The sequence below is a fragment of the Brachycentrus maculatus genome, unplaced genomic scaffold (genome assembly GCF_059751285.1).
Source record: "Brachycentrus maculatus isolate JH-2025_06_01 unplaced genomic scaffold, ASM5975128v1 h1tg000121l, whole genome shotgun sequence".
Lineage (NCBI taxonomy): Eukaryota > Metazoa > Arthropoda > Insecta > Trichoptera > Brachycentridae > Brachycentrus > Brachycentrus maculatus.
This window is the reverse complement of record NW_028280874.1, coordinates 573686-598381: the sequence shown is the minus strand read 5'-3', so window position 1 is coordinate 598381 and position 24696 is coordinate 573686. Positions and strand designations below refer to the sequence as shown.

Genomic DNA, 24696 nt, shown 5'->3' with positions numbered 1-24696 from the left:
TAAATTTAAATCAGGTGATTCTGACTGCACCTCATTCCCTGAAGGGGACGGGTTCAGCTCAGAATTACCTGATACCGCGGATCTTAAGGTTCGCCTTCTCTCACTCCCACCTTCTAACTCCACCACGCTCAAGCCAAATAAAAATTTAAAAATTGAAAAGATATAATAGAATAGTGGAAACATTTTTAAAAATTTATTTAAAAAAAAAATTAAAATTTATTATTATTATTATTTTATTGTTTTTATTTTATATAAAAACAGAATAAAATTAACACTCAAAGAAAAGGGCGCCAGATATATTTTTATAAAAAAATATTCAAAAATGTAAAGCATAAGATTATTGAATTTAAGGGTTAATTAAAAAGAAATCGTGGATCCTACTAATTACTCTTAATTAGTGTGGCCTTTACGTTGGGCCGCCAATTAACACCCCCTTAATTATTCGATCAAGGAATTATGCGATTACCGAACGGTAATCGACAGATTAAGGTGATCAAAAGCTTTAAAGGCTGATTAAGTTATAAGTGAGCAAGTGGTGAGATGATAGAGAGGATGGGGAAGAGAAAAAAAATAGTAAATGGTTTTACATTTGTAATAAAAAAAAAAGGTTACAACTTAACCTAAGATTTACTTAATCTAGCTTACTTATGCTATGACTCTAGGGAAGGCGGAAAATTTAAATATTAAACTCTATGAAGGTAAGTAGTAAAATTGGCAGTGTGGTAATCATACTGGTCGTCGGTGATGATGGTGCGGGACTGGATTCTGGCAGCTGCTTCGGGTAGGCGGTGGCGAAGGGTTATCTGGAGGGCCGCTGGCAGCAATTGTCCGTCTTCGTAAAGATGTCACAGTCCAGTCTTTCCATGTTCCGTTCAACCTTTAGGATGCAAGGGCGGCTGGCAGCAAAGATGCAGACGGGTCCAGGACGTAGGCACTGAGGTGAAGTTACCGTTGAACGTAAGTCAGTCCATAAGGGGCGACTCGTGTCAAGATACCCGTGAGTAGTGTTGGTTCACCAACCAGCTTGAGAGAAGCTAACAGAGAGCCGAGAGCTAACAGAGAGCAGAGAGCTAACAGAGAGCAGAGAGAGCTGTGACTGTGTGTCCAGCCTTTTTATTCATCCCCTTTCCTAGGCCTTAGGTGGGGGTGTGCCTGCATCTCCTATTGGTCAGTTCCCTTCATTCAGTTTTGCAATGTTGCATTTCTACCATGATTACTACTATCTACCATTCATTATAATTATTAATAATTAATTATTCCTTTATATAAAAAAACTTCCTTCCCTTCAAAATTTATATCATTATTTCCCTAGCCTATTTAAAAGTTATGATTAAATTAATAATATAATTAAAGTAACTAAGATTAAATATATATAATTAATACACACTTTATTAATAAAAGCTATCTAATAATTAGTTAAGATTACATATTTATAATAAAATTAAGAAAATAATAATAATTGATTAATTATAATTAATAATTAATACTTAATTAGTAATTTAGTGGCAATTTATTAACTAATTACATTTAACAGGATTACAATGGTAACATTAGGTATAGTAGAATTAAAATTATAAAATATTGTCCTTTCCTTCAAAATTTACATACATCTCACAGTGGTGATTGACATCTTAAATGATAATTAATTACTAGGATTACAATTAACTAGGATATTATGTATATTACATATCTAACTTATTACATACTTATAATAATATTTACAAGTATATATATATTTAACTATACATTTATATACATATACACATATACACATATATATATATACATATATATATATATATATATATACACATATATAGGTACATTAACCATTGTTTATTAATTGAATTGCCTGAGATGTTTATTTATTCCTGATCTATTTTAATATGCAGATATATCAATTGCTAATAATACATAATTAATATTTAATAGGATTCTGTAGCCATTGGTAATATGAGGATTGCATGTAGTAATGATAATTTTATTAAAAAAAAAAACGCCTTTAAAGACTAAGAAAACTAATTGAACTCATTAATTCTATAAAATAGTATTTTTTTTCTTTTAGCGATTTCTGTTAAATTATTGGCAAAGCTTTATTAGTTTCCCAGTTTTACCTGGGAAACGCACCTATCCCCTACAAAATGGTAATTGTTGATACTTGCTAACGCTAGATGGTATTAGTAGTCTCGAATCTGTACGTAGCCTACCGAATAATTTTACGATAATTATTTACGATAATTATTTACGATTGCGTTAAAATCTCTAGGGTGTGAAAACGGCTGAAGGTTGGCCGTGCAGGTAGTGACATTTGGCCTTGTATCCCGAGCGACGGTCGTTTTATTTCCCGTTAGGTCAGTTTCCGGGACGAAACCTCCTTTGTTCTCCTTTTCCCGTTACGTCCGTCGCCGGCCAAGTCTATTGTGCAATTTTACCGTTAGCCGGCCAAGACAACCCTTATCAGTAGCTACGTTGCCAGATTGACGAGAGCGTTTCCGACATGAATCTACAAGAACATTAAATGTTTTTTTTTTTCTTTTGGTGGCAGATTTTTATCAACTACAAAATAGCAGAATATCAAAGTAATGTTGATTTAATTCAATAATAATTTTAATTACGGCATTTAGAATTTCGCTTGCAAAAAAAAAATACTAAGCAAATTTAATGGTCCGCCATGGGCATTCGCGAAAACATTTGATTGTGAATAGCGAGTACAATATAAAAGAAGCATTGTAATAAACGAGTTTTTGGGACACGTACAAACATCCAAGGAAATTTACCTGATGCAAACTAGGAAATGCGTTACTTTTATCACACACAAACACACTTGGACAATATGACAAAGACAACTTCTTTAGGTATATATACAGACCGTCAAAACATTACCTTATGTTCGGTACAAGACCTTCAGACCGATAGGCAAGAAGCAACAGCAAATTGCTTTTTCGCCTCCTCACTATTCATGTTTATTTCAGCATAGGCTAAGATAAAATATTAAGGACTAGGCTAAAGTTAACATGTTTTATAAATAACTTATTTAGCATGTATTATAATATGATGTGTGAAATATTTAAATTTCACATAGTATTTTCCCCTCATTTCTCGTAGGATTTTTAATCTACAGTAAAAAACATAGAATGTTAATACCTATTTTCTCTATGATCATAGTAGTGTGCTCAGTCGATAATCTCGATTCTCTTGTTTCTTTTTATCTGTGATTATCATCTGTATATAATCAGTATGTCAACTTCTCGTACTCGTTTTCAAAATTTCGGTAACATTTTTATTAATAAACGACACCTGATTTTGCGTCGTCGATTATGATAAATTCCACTCATTGTTAAATAATTTTGTCTGCAATTTACCAAGGTGAGGGCAAATATGTAATGCTAAAATGCGTATAAAAACATTTGGTCTCGAAGAGCACATGCTTGAATTTTTATTTATTTTACTTGACACGAAATTGGTAATAAGTCAATGTTGTAAAATAAAATTTACCAAAATTATTAAAAAAATATTTTATATTAAAATGACTACAGTTTACAGTGTAAAATATATGAATTGTACTAAAAACATTTTTTGTTACTACATGTTAAAAATAATTAGTAGTTATCTAATTTTAAAAAAAAACTATCACGCCGCTTCTCCGAACCTAACCACTCTCAATATTTGACATGTCAAGTTTTCCTTGGTCTTTCTCTGTTTCTATTACCAACTACATTCGCCTCATAAATCGAATATGACATCATATATGTTTAAATATATATTTTTTCAGGTAGTAATCATGTCGAAGACAAAGGTAAAGAATAAGGCATCAAAGAAAGCCTTACGGAAAGAAAAAAAATTGAAGAAAATGACCGCTTTAGTCGCTGTTTCCAAACTAAATGATACTCAAATAAATGTGGAGCCTCCTAAAGTCAAATTGAACACTAATTGTGACGATGCAGGTCCTTCAAGAAAAAAACTTAAAACGAATTGTAATTCAACTGTTATTGATATAGATACTGAGATGGCTGAAATCAGGGGTAATATATTCAAACTTCTTGCAGGCTGTTTTACTTAAAAAATCTTTATTGTGTATCATATTAAGCCTCCTTTGGTTTCGGACTTTTATTCACTCATCCATGCATTTTACACCCGAGTAACCTGATATATTTTTATTTAATTTGCAGATGAAGAAAACACATTAAATAATAATACATCTAGCCATGAACCTGGTAACAATAGCGACCCATCCAAATCTATTCAAGACACTCGGCAATATGATGAACTTAAAAAAGAAGCAAATAGAATTCGAGAAAGAAAAGTTCACGCAAATATTAGGTTGAAGATTGTAGGAGAACAGGCTTCTCTCAATACGCATGTAGAGGAAAGAATTCCTATATTACTGACTGATATTCAGCATTTAGTTCTTTCCATCCTGAGTGAACCTTGTCTATATTCGCCATCCCGGTGGTGTCATATAGAAAAGCGATCTCGCATCAACCACACTGTCGTGCTCATAGTAGATGGGTTGTCATTGTCTTCCTACAGTTGCCACGAATCTTCGTTCTCTAACCTCAATAGACGTTTTCATCACCGCTTAGAAGTTATCACGCCATCGCTGTACGGAGGATCTGTGGTAGAGGAATTGGCCGTGGTCGCTTTGACGGATGTGGAGAGAGAAGCCATGATACAGGAATTCGGGAGTATGGATGCTGCGATGGAGGCGAGGAAAGATTTAATGGTGATGATGAGGGCTGTGTTTCCAGTCACTGAAAGACTCAGGCCTAAAGTGTCGAAGGACCAACAGTTGGAAGATAAGTTCCCTCGCACGCAATTAGTTCTCTCCGCTTGGCAGCTGGTCGAAGAAAACTACCCGCTTCCTCTCAAAGGCAAATTAAAATCTAGCTATTCAGATTACGTGATGACCAAGGATTCGTACGAGCCCGTGACTGCCGCTTCTCCCATGTTCGGACTGGATTGTGAGATGTGTAGGACTTGCGCCGGTTCGGAGTTGACGCGGGTATCTCTAGTGAATGAACGGCACGAAGTTGTGTATGAGAAATTAGTTTTACCATATAATGAAATACTAGATTACTTAACGCAGTTTTCTGGGATCACCCCCCAATTACTGGCCGGTGTCAACACCCGAGTTGAAGATGTACAGCGAGATTTTCGAGAAATCTTACCTCCGAATGCAATTCTGGTCGGTCAATCGCTAAATTTTGATCTTCACGCTTTGAAAATGATGCATCCCTACGTAATTGATACCAGTGTGATATTTAATATAACCGGGGAAAGAGTGAAAAAAAGTAAGCTTAAGATACTAGCTAAAGAATTTTTAGGCGAAGATATTCAAAATAGTTCAAAAGGGCACTGCTCTGTTGAAGATTCCCTCTCCTCTCTGAAGTTAGTGCAACTGAAGCTTTCTAATAATATGACCTTCGGTGATGCGGTTCTCAAAGGAAGGCAACGCTCTCAACAGAATTACAATCATCTTATGAGCAACAAAACCGAATATACAACCAATATTTTTAATAAGATCGCTCAACAGCGAAAATCTTCTATTGTGATAGGTCACCAGAATGAAACCAATAAGTATTCTAGTTATGTTAAAAAAATTCACAAAGATAAATCTGTAGACCCGACTGTGAAACCTAAAAAAGTCAAATTATTGTCACTTCCTAACAACTCCAGTGTTGCGGAAAGCACATGTAACTTGGTGGAGAAGCATAGCTTAATATTATCCCATCTCAATTGTTCAGAATCGGATTTTGAAGATGAAGAAACTTATCTTAACATTGATAAGTGCATCAAGAATGTTTGGGATCGATCTGCTATAAACACATTATTTATTGTACTGTTTTCTGGAGATAAAACCTGTAACGGTGTCTCTTTTATAAATGTCAAAAAAACATAAAATATCACAAAAGACAAAAACAAAATATAATATTTTAATATCAACTTTGTTTTTATTTGAAACCTGAAGGGGTCTCGTACACATAAGCAGTGTATAAGTTACACAGTATGAGTACGGGCGTACAGACCCTAATGCCCTGGCCATTTGCTGCTACTCTCCTTTTCCTACAGATTATTCCATTTTCTTATATCGCTCACTCCTTTCAAGAACGTCATAAATAAAAAAACTTCATTTTTCAGGAGAGCGTTTTTAAAGTTTTAAAATATAATACAATGTATTAAAAATAAATATCAAGCCACTTATTGAACTTTTTACTGTGCAACAGATCTTTTTAGGTAAAACCTGAAGGTTTTTTCTCCATTTGAAAAATATTTAGTATGTTTAGAAAAATAATTAAGCAATACCTTTTCTTCAAAATGCAAAAACAACACTTTCTGCCCTGTAGCGGGTAAATATTAAGTTAAAAATATGCCACTTTTGCTGGGATATAGTAAATTTTCTGGGCATTCCGAAAACGTGCACCACTGAAAATTGACGATTTTTGATTTATGACGTTCTTGAAAGGAGTGAGCGATATGGTAACAACATCCCAAATCTTGAACTCTTGTACTTTTATCATCTGTACCCCATCAAATATACTCCACCCCTAGATCCAAGAATTGGACCCCACGAGTCTATTTTAATTTAAAATAAATGGATTTATGGCCATAACATGGGATACAATGTTATTTTGTGGAGGTTGCATAATATGTATTTAATGTTAGGTTGTAATTTATATCGATTTTTTTATTATTATTTTTTACCGCTTATTTTATTGTGGTAATAAAATAATCTTCACGATTTTCGACATTTCAATGTATTAATATTTTTTACATACTTATATAAAAAATTGTCGGTTATATACTCTTTTCAAAATCAGACATCTTTATAAGGTGATACATATATTATTTTAATGTTGGCATCACTTCATGTCACTGTCATTTGCGCTTATCACAAGATCGCAATAATTCAGGCGAGTGTAGTGTATTTGTTTACTTTGGTTTAGATAAACTTTTTACTTTGTGAGATAAAAGAATGAATTAGTTTTTATTATAAATATAATAAAAAAATAATACAGGATGGAAGGGCAATGGAAAGAAAGTGCTTTGATATTTCTGCATAATTTATCGCCGTTTTATGTACTCAGTGTTGGAATTTCGATATTTGCGATGTTATTTTCTTTGTGGTATAGCAGACAGTGCGAAAGACAGGTAAATGATTTGTTATTACTTATATTATTATTTACTTAAGTTAGTTAACTTACATTTTTATCTCATACTAAAATAATACTATTTTAAAAAACAAAAAAAATCTATATCCTTTTATTATTTATACCTTCTGGTATGAATAATATTACCTTTTACCCTTCGTATATTCAACTTTTTTTTGTATGATAATCTTACATTCCTAGTTTTTGAATTGTGTACATCACTACTTATAAATATTTAGTTATCAAATGCATTAGATCATTAAAAATTTGGCACAAATATGATAACATTAAAAAAGGTTATTTATTTATTATTATTAAGATCTAATTTAGAGCCCTTCTCATTTCTTCAGACTTGCTTTATTTGCTTCTCAAAAGTTTTATTTTAGTATTAAATATTGATATCTTTCGTGGTTTATTCAAAAGGAACTGAGCATTGGAATCAACATTTTTTTTCATAAAATCTGAAAACATGCATCGATTATTTAATTTGGGTTTGATATTTTAATCTACTTATGCGTATTGAATATCACTTTTTATCATTTAATTTTATTATACTTATTGTACAGAATATATGTACATTGGTGGACTTGTTACTAAGAAGCAATGTATTCTAAACAACCAAAAACAAACTAGTGATCTGGTCAAAGTTTGATCCTTATGCAGCCTTTTGAAATTAAAGGGCAGATAGTGCTTGTACATTAGTATATTGTAGTCGTACAGGAGAATGTGACCAACTAACAAAACGTAAAATGTTCAGGAGGGCCATTTGAATCACTTTTGCTTGGCAAGAAAATAAACATCAGTGCAGTAAGTCATTTTTAACAAGTCAATATATTATACTTCCAAGTTTAAAATCCTTTGGGATTTTTTCAGGGCAATATTAAGCTCGTAAGATACCAAATAGTCAATGATCACATTTTTGTAAAAAATTCACTTGGTCACTTTCTCCTGTATGACTACGATATGTACATGAAAAAAACACTAAATGTTCATTCATACTGTATTTAAAACTTTTTTTTTCCTATCTGTGAATGTTTTAAATGAATGTATATTTTTTATTATAATTTAAATGAATATATCTTTGCAAACAATCTTCGCCTCTTCCACATTCATCTCTTCATACATACCCGCCGATTATTTCGACTCCTGACCTGACCACTTTCAAGTACTTGACATACTCAACCATGCCAAGGTTTCTTTGGTCTTCCTCTGCTTCTAATACCAACAATGAAATTCGGCTCATAAATTAGTTTTTAATAGTAAGTTCAACATTATTTTATTCCAGCTGTTAAAAAGCAGGCAGACGGAAAAGGATATGTGTGTAAAGGAAGAGTGTGATGAGGATCCACCAATATTGACGGAGAAGATGGATAATGCATTCCTGTCATCCAGTCCGCTGGAGGCGTTGCAATCCAGGATTAAAGTCGCCCGACACCAAGCCATAGTTAATCAACTTAGTTCTAAAATGACCCAAGAACAACTTGAAGAAGAAAAAGAGTAAGAATTTTATTGCTTATTTCATAAGTGTACATATTTGTCAATTATCGGCGAATAAACTGATACGGAAAGTATAACTAATAATAATTTACGATAATTTATTTAGTGCCATTTTCATTAAATACTACCTCAACAGTAACTTCACTGTAATTTATTTGGGCAAAAGGAGATTGTAGAAATGATTTTGCAAGCAAACACATTTTTAAAAAAAGAATATTATTTCATTTCACTGTTTCTAACTACTGGTGGAAGATCATTCTGCGCCATCAGTCTCGCAACAGCAAAAACACGCTCTATATTAAAGGTGATTCTACCTTTTCAGCATTTATTGGTTCATAGGGCACTGCATCATATCGAAGCAGTGTTATCTTGAAAGCTTCTGGTCTACTTGTAACTTGTACAAGTAGTATGTGAAATATCAATTAATACATAATACTCTGTTGCCCATGTAAATGATCAATTGGTCACATGAATGAGCATAAGTAAATGTTTATTGTAACTGCAGACAGTTGGTAGAATTCCATATTGAATTGTTGGGTAATATATCCTAAATAAAACAAGGTTTGTTGGATTGAATTCTACATTTATTTATGTATATGTTAATACGTGATGCGTTTCGTCTTCTTAGGACATTATTGAACACAGTGTTTGAAAATGTGTTTGATAATGTCCTACAAACACAAATAGTGTTTCATAATGTCCTAAGAAGACGAAACGCATAGTGTATTAACATATACATAAATAAATGTAGAATTCAATCCAACAAACCTTGTTTTATTTTGGATATATTACCCAACAATTAGTAAATGTGACATCAAGATTACCCGTGAAAAGAGAATCAATCCTTGTTTTATATGTTTTCTAGGACTGAGAAGGCGCAATTATCAGCCATTTTGTCTTTGCTGAAAGAGCAACAGGAGAAATTTCAAGTCTCGGACATGGATGAATTAGAACAACAACTGAGTTTATATCGCTTATAGATTATACTGAAAAAAAAAACATTTTTTAAAATCTAAATTTATACAAAGTTCTTTCTTATTGTTTTAAAAATTATTGGAAAACACCTGTACTTTTAAATATTTTACCGTTGTCATTCGAAAGTCGGCTGTTTCAAATCGATGTTTCACATTTTAAGATTAGTCAACAATATAATGGAAGTCATAAAGTGGTATCATTTCTATAGGGTATGATTAATTTGTCCACTAATGAAACAGACTGCTTAGCTCAATCAATAGAAGAGCAAACGTGACATCTGAAGGTCGCAGGTTCAGGTCCCGGAAGTAGGAAGTGACTTTGCTCTGAGATGTAATTATTTCATAATATTGTAATAATTTACTCCGTTTCAAAAACAAATGTACGTATATTGTTTAGCGTTTTTAACCATTGCTTTTCACATGAAAATTCAGTTTGTGTGCTATATCTATATTTAAAAAAATTATATTTTTTATGCAATTTAAACAAAGACGAGAAGTTTTATAAATATATATTCTGTGTCTAATTTTAGAAGGCGTAATTATAATTATAATACTATGCATCAATTTGTCTGAAAAGCCATGATCGACAGTGTTGCCACACCCACCATACTTGCCTGACCTTGCGACATCAGACTTCCACTTGCTTCACACTCTTCAGAACTCTTTGCATGGCATAACGTAGGTTACGGATAAGAACCTTAAAACAACACTTTTTTTCGCTGATAAAGATGGTTGTTCTATGAAGGAGGAATTATGAACCTAGTGAGGTTAATGAGAATGGCAAACGGTTATCAAACAAACTGGCAACATATGATTGATTGCTATTTGTTATTTTTTATGAAATTACTCCCGCTAATGTATATGTATTCTGTAGAAGAAGTTTAACAAATAAATAAATGACTGAAAAACAGAAAAAAATGCATCATGGCTCTTCAGACAACCTGATTGTTCTATTTTTGCACATTTGAATAATGACACATTTTAAGCCACATGTGTTATGTATGTGGTTAGATTTAATTATTAATATATTATCTTACTATTAAAAAAAACACACCAATTAAATTTTTAATAAGTTATAATAGAAAATCACAAGAATTGCATACAATGCCAATGAAGTTCAAAATAAAAATAATGTGTAAGCAAATTTAGTTTTAAATATTTTTTGATCGGATCATAATCCCGTGTATCATATTATTATTTTGCGTTAATGGAATTTCACTGTAAGAGTAACTGTCAGAACTTTTTTACAATATTAATATTAAACTAAGTAATGATTTTTTTTTCAAACACTGAATTTTTCCGATTCTAGTCGAAAATGGTCCCTAAAATTTAGATTATTAACATAAGTATATTTTTTTATACCAAAATATTTTTTATTTGATATTTTCTCAAAACAAAAATAATGTTTAAGTCACAAGGGTTTTAAATATTTATAACTGTCATGTTTGTATTAGGTACGCTATAAAAATACAATGCAGGATATAAATATCATTCCTGTTTCGATAAAAGTCTGAAAAATGCTACTAAATCTAAACTAAATCTGTATCTACATCATAAATCTGTTTTTTTTTACCACTTTCAGATAGTAATTCATATTTATAATAAAAATCCTCAGATCTGATTTCTACGTCCAGATATCGGTCATCACAGTTATTTTCAATTGGCAACTGTTATATGGGACGATATTTACACATATGCACCATATATATAATACTACACCTAATTCTGTTTCAAAACATCTATGTAGTTTACAATTAGACAAGAGCGCTGGGAATTATTTGATTTTCACATGCAAAATCATGTTTGATGTAAAATATCTGTATTTTTTTAAACTAAAGTTTCTAACAATAACTAAAAGTAGGTACCAAAATTAAATTTTTTACCTTAAAAATGAATTTTGCCACAAATTTACATAAAAAAAACACATTATTTTCTCAATGTATACACTGGGAAAAAGCTAAATTAAGTTTATATAACACTTTATTTCATGTAGTTTTTTTAATAGTATGAAAAAAAATACAGTATGTATATTATTTTGTATAAATTATATCATAAAATTTAAATATTTGATGAAATTAAAAGGTAGTGGGACCAATATTTCATGAAAAACTCAACCTATGAAGGAACTATAGCGCCCATTGTTCCATGGATTTACTAAATATTAACTCTACTCATTGTTTAGTTATTTGTAAGAAATTTCATGTTAATATTGTTTCTAGTTTATATAAAAAATATTATTTTTTGTAAACATGTACCTATTATCCAAGCTGTCAGTTTTAAAATCAAGATTCTTTTGTCTTTATAACCTTTACTATATTTTAATGCTGTAATTCAAAAATAACGGAGGACATTATTGACATTGATATGTCCATGTCATTTTTTCTAGTAGTTAGCATGAAAAGGTAATAGGAAAGCTTGATCTGTAAAAAAGGAGATATGTATATCCAACTTGTGGATATGTCTTCTATTTTTCTATTGTTCCAAATATGCACTTTATTATTTTCCTACATATTTAGTAGCGAGCAGTCAAATCTTTCCAGTCAGAAATTATCAGTTTTTTTGTAAAACATTATTTTGCTGTTGTGATTTTTTGATAGCTTTTCACTTCAAATTATTATGCAACACTGTTTAAAGATGATATACTAAAAAAGTGCCAATTTATTTACCTTTTTCTTTTTTTTCATAATTTTTTAGTTAAATTCTATATTTTATATTTTTTTGCACAAAACTGAAAAATGCTCTTATGATTTCAAAAACCACATATTTATTTAAAATAAAATTGCAAAGGTACATAACACTAACAATTATCAAAAATCAACAAAATAGTACCTACTTTGTTGTTCCTCCTTTTTTATTACTGCTTCAATACAATTTGGCATGGCTTTCACCAAATTCTGTATGTCGTCTTGGGACTACCTACCTAAGAAAGGTGTGAAAATATAACGCAATGCCAAAAAGCTTTCTTAAATTCAACTTGAAATTAGCCTGTAGATTCATGCTAATTTCAACAATGCCAATTCGTAGTCAAACATCCACTCAATTACACCCATCATGATGGTGCCTGTGGATTTCAGGACTTTCTAAATATTGCTTTATCTAATTACTAGAAAATGTGATGTTGGACAAAATGTTGTGATGTGTTTTAGTAAGTATAATTTTCTTGATTTTTATAGACTAACTCTGTTTTCTAATTCCTGTGTGTACTAAGTCATTTTTTAAAACTATATATTGCACCTGAATGTATGCTTACCTCATATACAAATACAAGTTTTCTAGTCTTTATATTGTGTTATTTTTGTGATTCCCCCATTACCCTATATTTAAATGTATGTATGGCCAATGTGTCAATAAGGGTTTTTGACCCAAGTTTTCCCAAACCCGCAAACTCCGGATTTTCAATGATTTTTCAAATCCGTGGATTAAGTTATTTATTGAATACAGTAGAATACCAAGCCTTATTCATATCATTCATATGTATTTAAATATTTAAAGTTTCTATCTTATTAACTCCATCTCTTTTATTTAAAATGTTTTATTTTTTGATTGAGCAACCAGTGATTGGGAAACTGCTTATGTTGAAATAAAACAATTTTTATTTATTTAAAAAATCTATTACACAAAACACAACTGAACATACAAAATACCCCTTATAGAAATAATAATTGCAATGCGGAGACTTCTTCAGAATAGTTTGTGCAAAAATCTAGTAAAAAACACAATATATGTATTACAAGATGCATTCATAGCCTGTATATGTTTTAAAATTTATATACAAACCGAGGATAGAATTCAAATGTTCAACAATTTTTTTGCGCAATTAATTCATATAAAATAAATGATGTGCAATGTCCAAATTTGTATTTTGGAATACTTCTGTAATAAGCAGTTTTCAAAATTTAAAACATTATAAGCTGCAATAGTTTTTAAAATAAAATTATTAAAAAAAAAACAAAAATATTTATAAAACATTTATTTCAATTAAATCTAAAAATATTTTTCGCTTAAAATATAAAATGACTGTTGGAGACAGAAAAGTCCTATACAGAAATATATGTAATAAGTTAAGGAGTCAATCTTTTTAATATTGTAAATATTCTCAACTCATTACATATGCATGCAGGTATCTTTTCATTCCGCTAGCCAATAAAAATAAAATATAACATCCCAGATCTGATAAAGGAATAAAATATGCCATAAATTATGCATGACACTCGAATCTAGATATCTGGGATTTAAATCTAAGACCGTCTTATCAATCAGTCGAAATCACCATGACTAATGAAAAGTTGAGAACCGCTATTCGATTAAATAATGTATTTGGTTGACACGTTTCTCGGCTTTTGAGTTGTGCAAATAAAACAAGCAAACAGTAAAATGCTGCGATTGGTCGTAATAGGGGAGTCTGTAAACCACTGACTACGTCTATGAAGAAGTAAATATAACTATTCTGAACACTCGTCAATCAAACACTTCTGGGAAACATATATTATAATTTACCGTGTCCCGCCACATACAATTATTCATATAAATTACTCTATTACCTTAAATTACATTCACTATGGAGATGTAAGGGTGCTTCAAGTTACAAAGGAGAGGCATTTTCAGATGCGTCGAGGCTACATTGACTATTCAATTCTGTTCACGAAATAAAATAAAAAAAATGTGAATATGAAACAGAAATCTGTTGGTAATAACATTTCAATGGCAGAAAACAAAAAGGAAATAAAATGTTAGATTAACCACTTGCAGACAGTGCATGTTTCATATCGCGCCAATCCAAGCACTGCTCGCGTGTTTCAACTTGTTTGCGTTACTAAGAAAAATAACCGAACTGAGCTCAACAGGTGCCACATTCAATCCCGCAATCAATTTAAATTTAAAATTTATTTTTTGAACTGGACAACTTTTAAATTATTTAAACTCGGTTCTATTTCTATGTAGAAAATAATAATCGAGCATAAAGTGGTTAAATAGTTGAAAGTATTTCAAAAGATAAATTTTATTGAGTGAATGAAAAAAAGAGTGTTATTTAAGCCTCAGGTAAGATGAAAGAAAAATTGCGAGATTCGTATTGAAATCCACAATGAAATAGGGAAGATACAAAGGTTTAAAATGTCTCTATTTCTATTGCAAGAAAAATAAACGATTTGTGAAATCATGAGTTGTTTCCAATAATCAAAATCCAAAACTTGTGACCCCTGTTACGGTTACCACGGACTTTACATACCCAGTTAATTGGAATCGAGGAACTGACACCTGTGGGAACTCGTACACATTGATTTAAACCAGCATTGCTATCAACTTTCCAGAACCACACATATGTGTAATGATGCAATACCAAATTGCTGAGATTGCTTTATTTGGATAGTAAATTCATGCAGATGAAAATGGTAAATAAAATGATTCTTATTTCTGGTTTGTAAAAATACAAAAAAGAATCTTAAAAAATTAATTTTTATGTAGATTATATTAAATTCCATATTCTTCCTGAGTGAAAATAGTCCATTACATGTATAATCTCAATAAAACAGTACACAGGTGTAGTTTGAGTCCTTTTCGCGTTCCTGCATCGGTATGTGTGGGGAGCGGGTAGTACCAAATCTAAAGCTGCACTTTGTCACAATTATTAATCATTAAGTAATGTCTATTATGGTGCATAATGCAGCTCTCGGATATTTGATTACACTCGACAGAAGTTACGGTATCAATGAGACTCGATTATGAATGCCAATGGTGTCTTCACATTGTAACACGGCGGGATTATTCAGTGTCGTCATATCGAACTCTGAAAAAGAAATACATACAGGTATGAGAAAATATAAGTTTTATTCATGATAGACAACTTACTGAGTTCATTAGAATTTCTACTTATTGTCGTTAGAAATTTTGCTGAGCGTAACGCAATGGGTTATATATTGATATTTGAACTGTGTGATTTTCCATTTTATGACTAGATAGTGTTTAGTATTAATTAGACTAGAGGAAGAATCTGTTTGCTTGTAAACCAATCAGTATTATAAAATATACAGCGATTATACAAAGGTATTTGTATTTTGTCATACAATGTGTTGTGTTTATATTGATTTTATGCACATGGGAAACTGTGCGAAGACAATTATCTAGAAAAATTACATTTATAACTGGATGAGGGTAGAATGTAGAGTGTGGCTACCAGCTTAATCTCTTATTTGTATGGACTTTTTATTACAAGGTCAAACTTTAAAAGGTTTTGTGAATACAGGCATAAATAACTTTAAAACGTAGGAATAAATAATGAAAAAGAAATGAGAATAAATCATTTTGGTTTTACATGTGGATTGTAAGTTTAGCAGTGGCTGTAGCTCCACAATGGCAATCAAACAACTTCTGTTCAATTGTGGAGATGTATTGTTACACATGAACATGTTACCTTTGTGAATTCCCTTTCCTCTTGCTGAGTCGCCGCCCCGAGTCCTTGCTGGTGAGTGTGAAGCGCTGGGTGGACTTGCGATCCACTCGGAGGTCGCGCTGTGTCGCGCTCGTCTTTGTCTTTACCTGCGCACAAATCAAATTCATTAGCTACAACTCGGTAAGCAAAATAAACACCAACCAAACACTGACTCGTTTCAAGCAAAAGATGACAAGTCACTATTGCTGTACTTAGCATGTAGAAACAAAAGCATGGTAGACAGTAAAAGCTCATTAACCTCTCCGTACGTACCGCCCTAACCATAAATACCAGGTCAGATCGTGTGTGGCTCCACGTTTGGGGTGTAGTGATTATTTCTCAAATAACACTCTCCTTAACATTCTTTGTTCACTTTGTGTAATACCACTTAAAACGACAATATAAAATGGACGATGAATGATAAGGAGAGTGTTATTCTACCATACCACAAAGTTAACCATGCTCTTAATACACAAAATATTTTTCAAATGTTTCCAGATTATGTCGGAATTTGGACTACCAACGCTATCTATTGATGATGCAACAAAATTAAATCATTTATCGGCTAGTGAAATGTTTTGCCGACTGAACAAACGCTTCGGCAAAAGCGATTCGGCAGCTCCAAAAAGAACTGCTGGCTTGAAGCACAAATTAATAATTGTTTTTTTAAATAAAACAATATTTCAATAAAGATGCTATTTGTAAATATAGATGAATAAAAATTATCAATACCAAATGTACTTTAATCCTTTGTCAATTATGTTTTTTTTTTATTATTTGGATTTTTCTTTATTCGGACTACCTTCATCCCAATTAGTCTAGACTCTAAATAATTGATGCTCTACTATATATAAATATTTTGGTTATCTACTGATTTTTCATACAATATTTTCAATAATTAAAAAAAGATAGAATTAAAAATAAAATGACAAAAAACGTTATTATACGTTGATTTAAATTTTCGGTTCCATTCACTGCTTTTGTTATTTTGTCATCTTTGTTAACTATAATCTCATAAAATTACGATCTATATCCTTAACCATATTAACTATTAAATAATCAACTATTTGTGACAGGTGTCGTGGAATAGTTGGGTAGACGCTTGACTGCGGAACTGGCGTCGCGGGTTTGATTCTCGCCAAGTGCAAAATAAATTCAAGAAAGATTTATCTTCAATTGGTCTGGGTATATTTAATGTGTTTTTCAAATTTAACATTCCTATCCTTACTATCCTACCTGCAGACTCTAATAAAGGCTTTGCGGGTTATTCCTTTCAAAATAAAAATAAACCAATTGATAAATCTTTAGGAGTTTTGTATGAACCATAATATTTTATTTTTATTTTATTAAAATACCACAATGCAAAGTTAAAGTGTGTGACTGACTTTAGCCAAGAACTTGGTGATCAGCTCCGGGCAGCTGAGGTGCTCCTCCGGTTCCCAGGTGTCGTTCTTGGAACTCCACCCCTTCCAGTGGATGAGAAACTCTCTTTTCCCATTCTTCTTGAAGTGGACTTCCACAATCTTCTCCACCTGCGCAAACTCATCACGTTATCAGGGTTCACCAAATCCAGTATGCGTTTATAATATTAAAGTTTGAATGATTAATTTACTATAAAAATTATTTTGAAATTACTTGCATATCCGTTCTCAAGAAAATGAACACGGAAAATAAAAAAATGAAATAACTGTGTGAATATTGGGGTAAATTGAAAACTGACTGAAGCGCAGTGATTGGGTCAACTTGATGCAATGCTGAAGATATTTTTTTCACACTTACAAAATTATCAAATGTACAAACTAAAGTGCAAGGTTGATGACCTTTCTTTAACCCTTTGACTGATGAGTTTTAAATGAAGATTTTATCAGGAAAATGGCACTTTTTAAAAAATTTCTCCTTCTTCAAACCCTTATGTGCACCACAATGGTGCATAGGGCTCTACATCATATAATCACAGTGTTATCTTGATCGTTACCACATGAAGGAGAGGTGTCAGACCACCGTTTCAGGTACCAGTCCAGGATAATATTGAATAAATATTAGTGAAAAAATCACTGGGACCTCCAGTACGGTAACTGAGGGTGCTGACCATTACGGAGGCGGACATACAATAATACTTTATTGCAAGGCATCAAATAACAATATTTTCCAGTTTTCATTGAATGTTTAAATAAAGAGAATATTTACTTTTAAAACTGACCACAGATGCCCAGAAGGTTTCCACCAAGTATTTGATTTCAACATCAAATATTTTATTTGCCGTAATAAATTAACTGTTCATATTTTTGAATAGCAAATATACCTAAATAATACGACATTGAGCGACTGAGTCCACTACGGGCAAATACACAAAGGCCCATTTTATTGCCCGTACGTGGTACGGGTAAAGGATTATAATAACATAATAATAAAACCCTTATCCGTACCCCAATCGTGCATAGGGCACTGCGTAGGGTAATAATGAATAAATATTACAGTGAAAAAATCACTTATATTTATTTAACCCCCCCTGGGAATCGAACCCGGGACCTCCAGAACGGTAGCTGAGCGTGCTGACTATTATACTAAGGAGGCGGACTATAAAAAAAAGAGATTATAATAGGTAATGAAATTACCCTATTACATATAACATTTATCCTTATGAATGACAAGGATTAGAAAAATTATTGAAACCTTTAAAAATAACGCATAATGCGTTTATGTTAAAAATTGGCTTCACTTTACCTCATATTCCTTCTCCCCGTCCTGATCATCATCGTCATCATCATCATCATTTTTACGCTTGTTTGATTTTTTAGGGGATTTAGCTTTCTTCTTGGACCCGGCTTTGGTGTCAGACTTTCGTTTTTTGCCGCCGGCCTTTCCATTGGCTTGCTTATTCTGAAAAATAAAATTGCATACATGAATACGTGTATTGTACAAACCGATGAACGATCGCTTCAAATGAGAATGATGGCCGCGTGGAAGAGAATCTTTAACTTAGCCCAGAAACCAGCAAAAAAATTATAACGTTTTTGTAAAAAGACCAGGCATCACGCAAAGGTGGATTTCTGACAAAAACCACATATCGCCCCCTCCTTTCAAGAACGTCATAAATCAAAAAACTTGATCTTACAGGAGAACGTTTTTAAAGTTTAATAATATAATACAGTGTAATAAAAATAAATATCAAGCGACTTATTGAACTTGTTACTGTGCAACATATCTTTTTAGGTAAAACCTGAAGGTTTTTTCTCCATTTGAAGAATAATTAGTTTAAAAAAATAATTAAACAATACCCTTTCTTCAAAATGCAAAAAAAAAAACACTTTCTGCCCTGTAGCGGGTAAATATTAATTTAAAAATATGTCTCTTTTGCTGGGATATAGTACATTTTCTGGGCATTCTGAAAACATGCACAACTGAAAATTGTCAAATTTTTTATTTATGACGTTCTTGAAAGGAGTGAGCGATATGGGATCGAATGCAAAGCCAACACCGCAGTAACAAAAAACGCGCTAAGAGTGTCAGAAATAAAGACTCTGAGGAGCATATCTGGCAAGAGGAACACTAGGATAAGAGAAAAATGCGAGATCCAAGACCTCGTTAGGTGGGGAAAACAATGAAGAAGACAATGGTATGCATATGTAAGGAGAATGGAACCATCCTGACTCTCCCACATTGCACTGCACGGTTAACCCCCAGGTAGATGCCTCCCAGGCAGACCACAAAAGAGATGGATTGACAGCTGGGAATCAACTTCACAGGAGGCTAATCCCTCCTAAAAATACACCAAGCAGAAGTAGCATATTGTTCCTAATTTAAAGGCCCTGCTAAGTACCAGATAGTTGGAAATGACATGGGAGACTGCTGTAATCGGGAGCTGTAAAACCCGAGGGTCGATGGTTGGTTAGGTTAGGTGGAACTTACGTCCTGTTTGTACTTGGCCACAAGTTCAGGGCAGGTCACGGTGTCCTCGGGCTCCCACGTGTCACTCTCCGACTGGTAACCCTTCCACCGGATCAAGAAATGAGTCTTCCCTTTGATCTTCTTAGAATCCAGAATCTGTTCCACCTGCAAGTACAAACATTGTAATTGAAATTATATTTATAAAAAAAACAATTATTTAGGATAGGAAATTTCACATTATGCCGCTGTATAACTTAGTTGAAGCGTAGGGCTGATCACCTCCCCTTCATGTATTAACCAAGATAACACTGCGTTTATATGATGCCTCCGTCCGCCTTTGTCCGCCTCCGTTGTGTAATGGTCAGCACGGTCGGCTACCATTCTGGAGGTCCCGGGTTCGATTCCCAGGGGGGTCAAATAAATGTAAGTGATTTTGACCTTTCTTTCGTGTGTTAACGATCAAGATAACACTGTGTTTATATAATGCAGTGCCCTATGCACCATTGGGGTGCGGATAAGGGTTTGAATTGAATTATATTATGCAGTGCCCTATGCACCATTGGGGGGCGGATAAGGGTGTGAAGAAGAAGATAACTTAGTTGAGTTTTACGAAGGTTTATTAATATTCAGTTAACAAACAAACTTTAACTATTACGATTGACTGATGCTTCTCTGGCTGCTAGTCATGTTTTCACCGGCTTCAAAAAACTTCTGAATAACATTCGTGTCCTGTTTAAGTAAAAAAAAAATCCTGTGAACAAATCGTTTGCGGGAAACGCTTAAAAGCATCTTTTACATACTGTAAGTAGAGAGCGGGAGACACTTAAAAGCGTTCTGTTTGCTTACTTTTGGTAGAGCGCGAGAGACGCCAAAAAACATTGTACAGATCGGAATTGGGTTTGCGGTTATTTGTGATTAGTATACCGAGGGTTGGGCGGCAGACTGAGTATAATTAGGGTCGGAGTTGATGGGAAAACCGCCCGACAACAATGTGTTAAATAGTGTGCCAGATGCAACAAATCGACCGGGCAATCTGACGATTATTAACACATTGATGATCAAATGTGAAGTCCCTTCGACCATTTGGGTTCGGATAGAGGTCAAAGAAAAACATTTTGCCAAAGATTTTGCACACAGTAAGGAAATAGCTTGTTTATGTTATAAAACATGAATTTAAAAATACATTTGAAACATCAAACATATCTTGTAAGGATTTGCCACATGCTGTTGTTCTTTACTGTATCTACAAACCATAATTGATGTAAAATGTAGATAGCAAAACATTGCGAATACAAGACACCAAGTGGCCTCAGTGTTCAAAATTAGTAAGAATCTTTTCAGTATTGAAATGGATCAGTAATATAGACTATGCCAGCATAAGGGCGCTTGTGCACTATAGGATTTCTACCATCTGGCAGTCCGGTTAGCATGATCACGGTGCGCGTAAATTCGATCACGCTAAACTGTCATAGTTGTTTATATTTAAAAAAACCGGACTGCCGGACGGTAAAATTCCGTGTAGTGCACAAACGCTCTAAGGGCGTTTGTGCACTACCCGTAATTATGGTCCAGCAGTTCGGTTTTGAAAAATGAAAGCGACTACGACAGTTTAGCGTGATCGAATTTACGCACAACTTTTCATGCACCGATTCGAAGAAAGATGGACAGAAGCACAAGCCAATCATCGTTGTAAAACGCTAACCGACGTGCCGGACGGTAAAATTCTGTGTAGTGGACAAATGCCCTAAGGCTTTAATGAAATTTTTAAGTATTTTCATATTTCGAAGAAGTAAGATTTTCCATTATCACAGAGCACATTGTTCTATAATAATAGCTAAAATGACATTATTTCACCTGCTTTATACATTGTTCAGTATGATTTTGCAATTTATCAAAAATAATATTAATTTTTGTAACGTTGACCATAGTGTTTAGAATAAAAGAAAAATTATTTGAGACCATTTCGGTTGAGTTGTTCAATTGAGGTCATTGATCATAAACAACTACCCAATGAATTCTTTATAACCAAACATATTGACAGGTAAGAAAATAAGAATTATGGCATGTTTACCTATTAACTGTTTGTTGATTTATAAGTAAAATTGTAAAACAGTGGGAGATAATTGGAAAAAGGATTGATATGGCGAACGGTATCAATGAAATAAACAGAAAAAATATACGCGGCAAAAGGCGAAATCGAACACTAATAACATTTTACTTACTTCGTATTCCTCGTCGCTCTCCTCTTCGGCTGCAGCAGCTGCGGCAGCTTTCTTAGCCCTTGATTCCCGCTTTTTGGGCGGATCCTTGGGCGTTGAGTCCTTTTTTACCTCCTCCTGATTTTCCGTCTCTGCCTCCGGTTTGGCGCTATCTTCATCGCCCAAAGAGTGGTCTTGCACGGACGAGTCGTCAGCGTCATTTTCGACATCATTGTCGTTCTCTGTTTTTGATTTTGATTTCCTCATTGCGGTTTGTTTGTTTATATGTTATACGCTATATTGCTCAAATACTAACACCGGATAATATACGCGGGCGCAAGAAATACTAAGCGACTCAGAAACGACGCTTGCGTCGAGACAAGCGTACCAACTGCAAAAACGCGCCGCTCAGTTCATTTGATAAAATTTAGTTATTGGGATCAATGCATTAGAGAAAAAAGTTTTTATAAATCATTATTGTCCCTACTGTTTATTAAAAAGAATGCAATTAAAATTGAAATCGCATTTAAATTATTTCTAAACACCTAGGCATCGATACTTATAAAAAAAACTCAGATACACCATGTGTAACAATCTGACGGGAAAAAAGTGTTTAGAAATTTATTTACCTACTATAGCAACACAAAAATTAGGTATCTACTCACATAAAAGGGGAAAGGGGGCGCCTCTAATAATGAAATATAATACATATTTTTTTTGAAATTCAGTATTTCGAATATGTTTGGGACTTGGTTTAATCCATTCTGTCGTCTTTGAGGTTTGGACAAAATCCCCCGCCACCTAAGATGTAAACTACTTTAAATCTGAATTTTGCTAGTGACTAAATAGTCTGGTTTAATTTTTTTAAACATAATTTATAATTTATTTTTATTGTTTTACTATTGAATTTTGGAAAATTGAAATGGATTTATTCATTAAATCTTTGAAATTGAAAAACACTCAGTTATTTTTTAAATCTGGCATTACATGTGTTTTTTAACCCTCCGTCTACCAAGCGGGTCCAATGGACCCGTTCCGAAGCGAATGTTTAATTTATTGAAACTGTAAATAATTTTTTTAAATAAAATATAAAAAGTAGAGATTGGAGATGAGATGACAATATATTACGTACACAAGAGATATAAGTAAAGAAAGTTCCATAGTTTACATATGGGTCCATTAGACCCAGAACGGTAGTTATTGATATTTTTGTTTCTAGTAGACAGGGGTTAAAGGTTTCAACTGTATCTGTCGGTTGAATTATTTAAAAAAAATCTTGCTTGTGTGGTACAAAAAATCTACATCATCTACAACTATCTTCAATTTCAAATTTTTATATTCCTTGATTATTTTGGTGTAAGACTTAATTGCATCACAGTTTGTTGTGATTAAAAAAAGAAATGTGTAAAAATGAACAAAAAGTTATAAATGAGAAAAAATATTAAGAAAAATTACATTTAAATTAATTTAATTGATGATATAATAAATGATGTCTGTCTTTGTAGTGTAGTGGTTAACGCATTTGGTAACCGTATTGCAGGTCTCGGGTATGATTCCCAGGGGGGCGGGGGTTAAGAACAAGAGTCAATTTTCACTTTAATATTTATTTAAAATCACCTTGGACTAGTATGTGAAGCTTAATCAAGAATCAGTATAACATTGCATCGATGCGATGCAGTGCCTTATGTAACATTTGTAAGCAGGGAATAAGGTAAAAAATAAAAATATTTTTTTATATGATTCTATATTTAAATAATGAATACAAATATACAAAATAATCGTTTAATCTTCGGAATGTCTAAACCATCGGGAAGTAATGTTGGGAGCTTGGCTTCGTGAATTGTTTCTGTCCAGAACAACAAATGATTTGTCACCAGAATAATAATCATTTCTGATTCCAGCACTTTCAACATCTGCAAAATTATTCTTCGCCCATTGCCTTCGCGCTGTCTGTCTTGGCACTTGAGTGGAATGTATTTCCTTTGCTATTTCCCTATGCAGAGGTGGTCTCGTGGGAGATTTGGGTGGTTTATATTCTGCGTCTACAAAAAAAAAAAACAGCTTTAGTAACAAATATTTTATTGATTTACTCTATACATATCTAGTATGCAACATAACCAGCTTCATTGTGTTCTGACACTTATCCACACTCATTGGTGGATATGCAATGTTGAGTAATCATTGTATGCCAAGTAATATTTTAAAAATCTTTTTCCTTCGCAGATATTGAGATTCAACACATACTGTTTTCGGCAGATCAAGTAGAAGGGTGGGTTCGAACTTATATTCTTCAACTCAAATTTCGTACACTAACCACGGGACCACAATATGTCCCAAGATTTGAGCAGAATCAAGTAAAATGGTGGATTTGAGCTTATAGCCTTCGAAATAACTCCTGTAATTGGAGATAATCCAGATTTTGTGAACAAGTATTCGGACACACTCAAAATGTTGTAAATAAATTATCTGATTAAATTATAAGCTTAAATAATAAAGATGAAAATGATATTTTGTTAGCAATTTTCCATTTTGCAGGAAAAGAATGTGAAGTAAGTGAGTAGTTG

At 32.9% G+C, this 24696-nt stretch overlaps 4 protein-coding genes across 4 annotated transcripts in view; 2 read left to right on the top strand and 2 right to left on the bottom strand.

The window, feature by feature from the left end:
* Window positions 1–3175: 3175 nt before the first annotated feature.
* On the top strand, window positions 3176–5943 carry LOC148309543 (uncharacterized). Its single transcript, XM_088259921.1, has 3 exons — window positions 3176–3366; window positions 3773–4022; window positions 4170–5943. The coding sequence occupies exons 2-3, from the start codon at window positions 3782–3784 to the stop codon at window positions 5897–5899; spliced, it is 1971 nt and encodes a 656-aa protein (XP_088116047.1). The 5' UTR covers window positions 3176–3366; window positions 3773–3781; the 3' UTR covers window positions 5900–5943.
* An 883-nt stretch (window positions 5944–6826) lies between these two features.
* Window positions 6827–10763, top strand: LOC148309542 (uncharacterized). Its single transcript, XM_088259956.1, has 3 exons — window positions 6827–7149; window positions 8434–8645; window positions 9511–10763. Exons 1-3 carry the CDS (start codon window positions 7018–7020, stop codon window positions 9623–9625), a joined length of 459 nt encoding a protein of 152 aa, XP_088116082.1. The 5' UTR covers window positions 6827–7017; the 3' UTR covers window positions 9626–10763.
* Window positions 10764–14501: 3738 nt separating this feature from the next.
* LOC148309541 (uncharacterized) lies at window positions 14502–22500 on the bottom strand. The gene is made up of 6 exons (XM_088259959.1): window positions 22157–22500; window positions 19956–20099; window positions 18771–18926; window positions 17432–17578; window positions 16029–16153; window positions 14502–15404 (listed from the first exon to the last, which is right to left on the bottom strand). Exons 1-6 carry the CDS (start codon window positions 22397–22399, stop codon window positions 15380–15382), a joined length of 840 nt encoding a protein of 279 aa, XP_088116085.1. The 5' UTR covers window positions 22400–22500; the 3' UTR covers window positions 14502–15379.
* Window positions 22501–23925: 1425 nt separating this feature from the next.
* Window positions 23926–24696, bottom strand: part of LOC148309540 (uncharacterized) — a 30730-nt gene continuing 29959 nt past the window's right edge. The window contains exon 7 of the mRNA XM_088259958.1: window positions 23926–24174. The gene's annotated coding sequence lies outside the window, so the exon portion shown is untranslated. The remainder of the gene's footprint in view (window positions 24175–24696) is intronic.